The sequence below is a fragment of the Parus major genome, unplaced genomic scaffold (assembly GCF_001522545.3).
Source record: "Parus major isolate Abel unplaced genomic scaffold, Parus_major1.1 Scaffold406, whole genome shotgun sequence".
Lineage (NCBI taxonomy): Eukaryota > Metazoa > Chordata > Aves > Passeriformes > Paridae > Parus > Parus major.
In genome coordinates, this window is record NW_015379316.1 from 28146 (window position 1) to 37312 (window position 9167).

At 46.3% G+C, this 9167-nt stretch overlaps 1 protein-coding gene across 1 annotated transcript in view; it reads right to left on the reverse strand.

Moving 5' to 3' along the window:
* LOC107199016 (serine/threonine-protein kinase CST20-like) overlaps window positions 1-9161 on the reverse strand; it is an 11839-nt gene extending 2678 nt beyond the window's left edge. Inside the window, exons 1-4 of the mRNA XM_033511639.1 lie at window positions 9132-9161; window positions 6473-6582; window positions 5600-5717; window positions 1515-1603 (exon numbers count right to left, since the gene is read on the reverse strand). Coding sequence (XP_033367530.1) covers window positions 1515-1603; window positions 5600-5717; window positions 6473-6567 — 302 coding nt within the window. The 5' untranslated portion in view covers window positions 6568-6582; window positions 9132-9161. The remainder of the gene's footprint in view (window positions 1-1514; window positions 1604-5599; window positions 5718-6472; window positions 6583-9131) is intronic.
* Window positions 9162-9167: the final 6 nt, after the last annotated feature.

The window sequence follows — 9167 nt, forward strand, 5'->3', positions numbered from 1 at the left end:
TTTTGACTGAAAGTTTGCGGTGTATTGACCCAGAGAGGGTCCAGTGAATCTCAGAAGTAACATTACCTAGCTCTAAAATGAGCTATGACGATTTTTAGGATTATTAGGGAATTGCAGGACCTGAGGATTCTCTGTTCTTGACAGAACATTGTATGACTTTTTATCCCCAGACAGCCACAGTGTTATGGTGTGGACATGATAAAGAGAACATGACTGCATTCAAGTGACAGAGCTCCAGACTCAGTCTGGGAGACATTTATGAGACATTCCCTGGACTGAGGGAGAAAATGTGGTTTTGGATGGGGTTTCAATGGGAAGGGAGAAGAGCAGAAGGGAAAAGACTGACAAGACTTGCTATTGTTAAGGAAAGGGAATCAGACAAAGCACTGGTTACCGCCCCCATGGTCAGCTCAACCTGCTGAGCTTGGGGGTGCTTGTAAGAGCCTGGCACTGAAATGCCCTGAGCAGGAAGGTTTAAATATCTTCTGCTGACAACAGGGCAGCTAACAGGGTGGTAAAAGCGATTCTGACTTCCTCAGCAATCACTGGATCAGTTATCAAGGGATTTCTAAAACAAATAATTCCAAGAAAAGGGATTCTGGAAGCAATAGACTCAGACATAGAAACTTATTTTACAGGTGTAGTAGTTTGAATTTGCCAATTTGAGTTTCCCGGACAGCACACCGGGAAACACCACATGTGGTGGGTTTAGTGCTGGCTAAAATCACCAGCACACTTACTCATTTCTTGCTGTGAGATATGGATTAGGGGAAGGGCAAAACAGGCTTAAAACTTAAAAGTTATAAAGAAATTTTATTAACAGGAATATTACAAGAATAAGAACAGTAGAATAAAACCTCCAAAACACCTTTCCTCTCTCTGCCCAACTTCTTTTTCTTTCCCACCTGACAAAGTAGAGACAAAACCCGGGATGTTAAATCAGTACTAAATATACAATAGTCTTTCATCAGTTCTTGTAGGGAGAGGACTTTTCTCTTGCCATGCCATGGAGGCTTCTCCACAAGAAACAGCTTTCTCGTAGCTTTTTGTTCACACAATTAGCAGGTGCCTTGGAAAAGTTCTGCATCATGAAATTCCTCCCATTTTCACAGCCCTACTACAGGTGTATCTATGGGCCATGAACTTATGGGGTATTATTTAAAGGATGAGTTGTTCAGAGGCAAAATTTCTTTCATCTGTCTCTGTGATCATCTCTGGGAACAGAGGTTTTCTTCTCTCCCTGGGGGCAAAGTCTTCATCACTCTCATCTCTCCCTCTCTGTTCAAGTTTTTTATGGGATCACAGCTACTTCAACATCTGCTTGGCCTCATCAATGGATGCCTCTGCTCACATCTACAGTTTGAATATGTCATCCCCTCATACTCTCTCATGAATTAAAGGAGATATTTCAGTATATCATTGTCCATCTCCATGGTGCTACCAAAAGAATTTTCAACCCAACATTAAGGCATATCCTCACATGCCATCTACAGCTTGACTCTTTCTTTACTGACCTCAGTGTTTTCACGTTGTCTTCCACGTGTCCCCACTTTGTCCTTTCCTCTCCAGAGGAGAATCGTGGTCTGTAGGTCTCATCTGTGCACTGAAAGGATTAAATCTTGTCAGGCCTGCAGATGGTCATAGGCAGTGGCTGCAGCAGTCATTATGATGGATTTCAGGCTGTGCTGGGCCCCTCCCTCTGTCTGTCAGCCGCTGGGAGCCATTGGTGTGGGCCAAGGGGGAGCATAGTGTTGGCAAGATGTCAGCAGCTGTGGCCCTGCCCAGAGCCCCCCGGCCTCCTGTCCCCCGCTTGCGAGACCGCTGGGGTCTGACCTGATCCCCCCAGGCCACACAGGCCACATGAACGTCCCAGTGCTAAATCTAATGTTTAAGCTACCCAGGGATCAAGCTAGGGCAATTGTTGCCACCTGTCCCAATTGCCAGATGTATCAAGTTCCATCCATGAATTCCGGGGTTAATCCCTGAGGTCTCAACAGCTGCCAAATGTGGCAGATGCATGTAACCCACATTCCTTCATTCAGAAGAACAAAATATGTCCATAGACACATTCTCAGGTGCTGTGTTTGCCTCAGCCCACACAGGAGAGAATGCAAAGCATACCATCACGCATTTTCTCCTCGCATTTGCCATCTTGGGAGTCCCACAACAAATAAAAACTGACAATGGCCCTGCTTACACCTCTCACAGACTGAGGGGCTTTTTCAACCAGTGGGAGGTAAAGCACACCACAGGCATATCTCACTCTTCCAGAGGGCAGTCAGTTGTGAAAAGGACACATCAGACACTCAAGAGAGTCCTTGATCAACAGCGGGGAGGAACAGATACCATCCGTTCCACTGAGAGTCTCTGCAAAGCTCTTTATGTCATCAATTTCCTAAATTGTTCATCCTCAGAGCCTGACCCACCCCATGATTCGGTACTTCTCCAATTCAACCCAAGCTAAGCTTACTGAGAAGCCCATGTGTTGATCAAAGATCCAGAATCACAACAAACATCAGGACCTTTCCCATGATTACCTGGGGAAGGGGGTATGCATGTGTGTCCACACCATCTGGTCCCAAATGGCTCCCAGGAAAAAATATAAAACCTTACTTGGGTCCCTTAAACACCACATCTGTGCCAGACCATTCATGTCCTACTGAGACACACACAGGTCCTCAAGAACAACAAACCAGTTCTGCCTGGTGATGGAGATGTTGCCGAAAATTGCCGCCACAGAAAACTGCTCCACTTATCACCAGATCTCAAACAAGATCAAGTTCTGCACCGGATCAGAGCTGAGACACTGCTGCACCTGATAAGCATAGTTCCTAAAACTCCCTTCCCCTCTCCCTTCCTTATCACTCTCCTCCTCTTTCCTCTAAAACCTTTACCCATATGTTGTGGGGATTTGTGAGCCCCCTATCCAGGAAAGTTCTAAATCCCCTTGGAGAGATGCCACTATGATTTAATGGCTGAGGCCTCTCCTATGATGTCTCCCTGTTGATGATACATGTACCCCAGTTCTACCTTTCCCCCGGCCTGTTGGCCAGCCTCTTTTCCCTCCCCCTGGGCGGTTCCTTCCCTGCCTCCTTTCCTCAGGCCTTCCCCTATCCCTAGAACCTTCTCTTGTCCTTGGATCCCCATTGGTCTGAGTTCTCTAATCCCTCCCCTACCTCAGACTGATTGGCTTTGGCACCCTGGACCCTCCTCTGTATCACCCCCTGTCCCTAACCTCATTGGTCCCAGTTGCTCTCCACCCCCATGCTCTCCACATGTTGCACAGCGCTGTTCTGGGCCCTTTGTCCCTGGACCCTTCACGAGTCAGAAGAAATAAACTCTCCTCCTGAAACCCATACAAAGACCCCTCTCAACTCTTTGCCACTGACTCCAATTGCATCTATCCTGCTATCCACTCAGCAGCGTGAGTGTCCATGTGGGTGTGTGGCGCTGTCCAAAGTGGCTTTCCCAGAGATGCTTCTGGGAAGGTTGCGGTACTCTACCATCAACCCTGCACCTCAACAATATGTTATCCTATTTCTTAGATGCACTGAAATGCACCTTAATGCTGCTGGTGACTGGTCATGCGTCCCCTCTGCACAGAATGACCCCACCAGCAAATAACTACCTCAACCCCAATACCTGATCCTTTTATATAGTTTTTTAGAAAAATCGGGGATTGGATGGGGGAATTGACCTTGGAGTTACCCCCCCTTCCTTCAAAACTAATCTTTTGTTTAAAACCCTACCACAGATGGCCCAACTACCTGGTAGTATGGCAAACCAAGTCCCCTTGAAGTTCTTTTGGATGCTCATTGGAACATCAGTTGTGGATACCTGGCTGGTAGCACAGCCCAAAGAAAATGTATGGATCACCCTTGCAAAGACTCTTAAGCGAGACCGTATGTGCCTGTCCATGGGCAGCACCACCAACCCTCTATCATCCTGCCTGGTAGGGGTTCCTTTGAAGTCCCACGAATATCCTTTCACAGGGAAAGAACCCAACCCAGTAGATACTTGGGACGAGTGGACAAGGATCTTGCCTCATGCACCAGAGGAACCCCAAAAATTGGAACTTTTGAGGTCCTCCCAGGCCACTTATTGTGTAAATTTTGACTACTGTCCAATAGGAAAGACATGGCCTTCCTCCGAATATCATAATGCAATCCAGACAAAGAAAAATGTTTTGCCCAACAATAAAATTTATAATCAATTTAAGTGCTGCAATTACACCAGCAGCACACAATCTGCCTCCTCTCGCCGTCTCAAAATGCTACCCTGAGGAGTGTTCTTGATCTGTGGGGACAGAGTGTGAGCAGGAATCCCCTCCTGACTCCAGGGAGATCCCTGTACACTTGGCCAGCTTACCATCCTCATTCCAAATTCAACCTTGATTTACGATTGGCAAAAAAAAAATGAATTGGCCCGCCAAAAAAGAGAATTCACTCAATTGAATGAAAATTGTGATAGCCAAATCGAAGATTGGTCTTACACAAAAAGGGTAGTGATGTTGGCTTTTTTACCTTTGGTAGCTGCTGCTAAAAGCCCTTGGTGAGCTTTCTCATCTGGAGTGTTGGCTTGGTAAACAGGCCAATTTGACCTCCGCTGTTATTAAGTGACCTTTTAGCGGATGAAGAGACTCCAAAACTGAACTGCAATAGACTTCCTGCTCCTTGCCCATGTACACAGCTCTGAGGAGTTTGAAGGGCTGAGCTGCTTAAATCTATCGAGCCTCTGCAAAGGCATCCACGCCCACATCCAAAGACTCCAGAACATGGTTTGGGAACTCAAAACCAAGAAGGAACCCCAGTGGTTTAAAGACATCTTTGGAACTTAGGGACTCAAGGGTTGGCTTGGTTCTCTTCAGATATATTAAGGATATTAATTATATTGTTATTGTTATTAATAATAATAATAAGAAGAAGAAGAAGAAGAAGGAGAAGAAGAAGAAAAATAATAAGAATTAATTAGTAAATAATAAATAATATGTGTTATTTATAATTATTAAGAAATATCCTTTGGGTTTTTAGAATAATTTTCATTTCTCTGTGTATGTTCAGTTATTTCAAGAAATTACTTACAAGGTCTGTGGGAGAGGCTTTTTTATTAAATAAAGAAGGGGGAGTTGTGGGGGCCAAAAAATCGGCTGATGAAAGAGTTGTGGTACTCCCTTGGAGAGCCAATCTTTGAGCAAGATACTTTTGCTCATAGTGAGAGTGTCCCACCCAGAGACCTTTGCAGTCTGTATGTTGATTTGTTGTATCTCATTGGTTTTCTCCTTGTCACTCTACCAAGTTACTTGTATCCTATTTGTTACTAGTTTCTTCCCACCCCTCTCTTTCCCTATATAAACCCCAGTTTTCTCCCTGTTCAGGGAGCTGCTGTCCCTGGCTCCCTTCACAGAGGGCCCTGCACTCTGTGGATTGCAACACAGTGCTTCAGTCCCTCTCTCTGCATTGCCTGAGAGCTGCCGCTGAGCTGAGCTGAAAATCACTCACTGGGCTAGGGACGTGCCTGTGCCCCTGGGCTGTCTTTTTAAAGACGCTACTGCAAGGGAGGTCATGGCCCCCCTACCATCTACTCCGCCGTAGCACCTCACCACCCAACTGACAGCTGCCATCTCTCCTTCAGCCATGCATGTCTGTCTGACAATGTCCTGCAAAGTTCCTCCATCCATGTATTCCATCACCAGCCAGAGATCTCCATCAACAAGGAAGCTGGAAGAGGAAAACAATGGCACAGAGATGAATGTGCATTGCTCAATTCCCCCAGGGAAAAGCCTGGAGTGGAGTTTTGTTCCCGGGTCACTTGTCAATGAGGACAGAATCAGATGGAGAGACATTCCTGCCAGGCTGCACAGGCCTTGGAATCTGCACAGTCTAAAGGAGAAGGAGGCACCCGGGAGAAAGGAGAGGCCTTAGATGGCAAGCAGGTGAAAAATGCACTTTAGCAACAGCCCAGCTCAATGTGGAACCACAACACTTTCTTCAGCATCTGAACTCATCAGTTCCACCATTCCCTCCAGAACAAGGCAACACAACTTCCAGAGTTATCCAGGGGAGGAGGCCGTGCAGCACTTGGGACAAAAGCAGGCAAATGCTTGGAAAACCTTGCACAAAGTCCCTTCAGAAATAGGCAAGGCCATTGAAAAATGGGCAAATGATGCATTTCTGGAAAGAAGAACCTGGTCTTCCTGGCATCTGCAGCAATGGAAAAGGGCTGGGAAGAAGCAGCCAAGGAAAATAATTTCTGCCATGGTTTATCAGTACTTGTTCTAAAACACAGCAAATGGGGTCGACTTGAAGAAAAAGCCAAAGCAAAGCAACAAAAGCACGTGGAAGGAGTGAAGTGCCAGGCTGTTGTTCTGGGAAGATATGGCCAGGTCAGGCATTTTCAGAACAGGCTACAGACTAGGGATGCCAGGAAAGATGAACGCAGGGCCCGTGCACGGGAGAAGACCTGAAGCACTCACCTGTCCAAAGAGTTGACAATGTTGGGGTTCTTCTTGTCCTTCAGGACCACGACCTCATTCACAGCTCGTTCCCTGTTCTGCCCTCTGAGACTCATTTTCTTGATGGCCACCTGAAGGGACATTGCAGACCTTTAACTGGAGGAGTCTGTGGCAGGAGGCCACAGCAGATATGGAGTGAGTCTTTTTGGAGTGACCATGGAGTGAGTCTTTTTGGAGCGACCGAGCCGGGCTGTGCCAAACTGCCTTGGGATGGGACACCAGAGCTCAGCAAGTGCCATTCCCACAGCCCATTGCTCTGCTCGCTGGGGGCTGTTACAGGACTCATGGCCAGAGACATTTGGCTCTGTAAGCTCTGCAGAAATGGTGCCTCAGCTGTCAGCCTCAAAGCTCTAACAACATTCTCTGCACCTACAGTCTTCTCAAATGGCCTCAGCACTCTTAGGATTATTATTCCAACACATTTTGCAAGCAGGAGGTCATTCTGTTTCTGTGCACACAGAGCAAAACAGCCAGGAACCCTTTAGCAATTCTATGGCATTTGGCCATGATTTCAAATGTCCCTGCTCTGTTTGGGATAGCACAACAAAGCAAACGTGCACATCCATTGCTCAGATAATCCCTGTCCCAGCTGCCACTGACACCAGACCAAGACACAGCTGCAGGGTTTAGGGAAGAGCTTTGCTCTGGACATGGATCTTCTCATTTCTTTCCCTCTCTCTGTGCAAACAGGCGCAGTAGGACTATATCTTGGTTTAGAAGACAGGTGTCTGTTAGGGAGGGCAGGTGCCCCCCTTGGAATGAAAAATGTAAAACCTCCTCCCTCCGAATTACTACAGTTTTGAAATTAAGGGGCTCTCAAGTGTCGCTAAATGACATTAAATGATTCACACAAACGCCTCTCAGTGTCAGAACAGAAAAGCAGCACCTTTATTCTCTGACTCTAGTATTTATAGATTCTCGACAATGACCAGGGACTGCATAATTAAGTTACCATCTTCCTAAGCACACTGTTCATGCAAAATATCCATCAAAAGATGTTTCTTAGAAGGAATGTGATAAACAACTTATGTTTATAGAACTTTCACGGGAAAGTAACTAAAACTATGAAAACATTATCGGAAGGTTTTAATTTCCAGGGCGACACTCAAGCAAAGATATGGGGATAGGAACACGAGTTCTTCATTAGTATGCAAAACAAGTGAAAGAAACAACAATAACTATAGCATTAATAGCAAAACAGAACCAAGGACCTTGTGACAACTTTCTTAGCTGATACAGGAAAGGATGGAGGAGAGGCTTTGCTTCACAAATCCCCTAAGGGATTGGATGCCAGTGCTCCTGCTGGACTCTGCGGGAACACCTAGCTGGAGTGGCAGAAATGAGTAGAAATCCCAGGCCAGAGGATGAGGTGTATTAAGCATTGTGGCTGTGGCTGGCATTGCAGCAGTCCCAGCGGGACAGAGTGGGGTGCAGGGGGACCACAGATGAAGAACAGAAGAAAAAGTTGTTCTGTCTGGGTCACAGCAAACTCCCTTCTCCCAGTAACTGCAGCTCTAAGTGTGTCCTCCTCTGAAGCCCTAAGGAAAACCAGCTGCCCCTGACCTTCCTTCTTCCAGCCCCCCTTTCCCCTTGGGCCTAGCCAAACTCTGTGTTTCTCAAGCGCTCAGTAAGTACCATGTTACAGATACATAATATCATATTGGCTTTTCGCAAGTATTAAGATGAATGCTGTATGTATAATGTTAAAATGGCTTTGCTGTAATAGTCGATACAGTATGTTTGAACTGTCTGCTTAGTTAGGATAACCTCCAGTGAAGAGATGATGGGGACCCTGCTGATTATCAACACTCACCATCTGTGGAAAGAAGGAGCCAAGGCCCAAATTAAAAGGTGATAAGAAGATTAAAACCACAAGCCAAGAAAAACGCGTGCTCTAAAAAGGTGGACCCAAGGAGTGGCCATGCTAAATACTTCCTGGAAAATGTAAACTAGTTAATAGAAAAGTTTGAATATGCATAAAGGTCTATGAATATGCATCAGGTTGATGTGACAGAAATTATATATAAAGGGTGTTCCCAAAACCCCAGGTGTGCTCTTGGCAGAGTGCCATGTATCTGGCCATTTGAATCCTTTGCTTTATTGTTTTTGTCTCCTATTGTCTTTTTTTATTAAACATTTTAAAATTTACCAGGAAAGTGAACATTGTTTTTCACATACCAGCAATCAGGTTTCCCTGCAACTAATAGGTAAATATTCTACAGGTGAGAAGGAACAAAAGGTAGGACACCTACCCCCAACAGACTAAAATCCCAAACTGAGCCCAGTTTGGAAGGATGGAAAAAGTGTTCCTGTCTGAGGCTGGGATGAAGATAAATTGGGCCTCAGTCTCCACCAGCTGATGCATTCACACTTTCAGACATGAAGACCAAGCCAGCATGTCCTGCTCTGACAGACACCGCTGCCCTCCTTGCCTTCCTTTGGGCACTTGAGAAGGACCAAGTCTGTCCCAGCTGTGCTCTGCAGGCTGACCCTGCTCTGCCTTCAGAGGAGCAGCCTGTGCAGGAAAAGCTCTGCTGGGCCCCACAGCTCCAGCCACAGCTCCCAGCAGAGGGGAAAGCCCTCGAGAGCTGCCAGACGTGCTGGGCGTGTTGACACTGACCTCTCCTCCAGTGGCCCTGTCGAGTCCTTTGGAAAC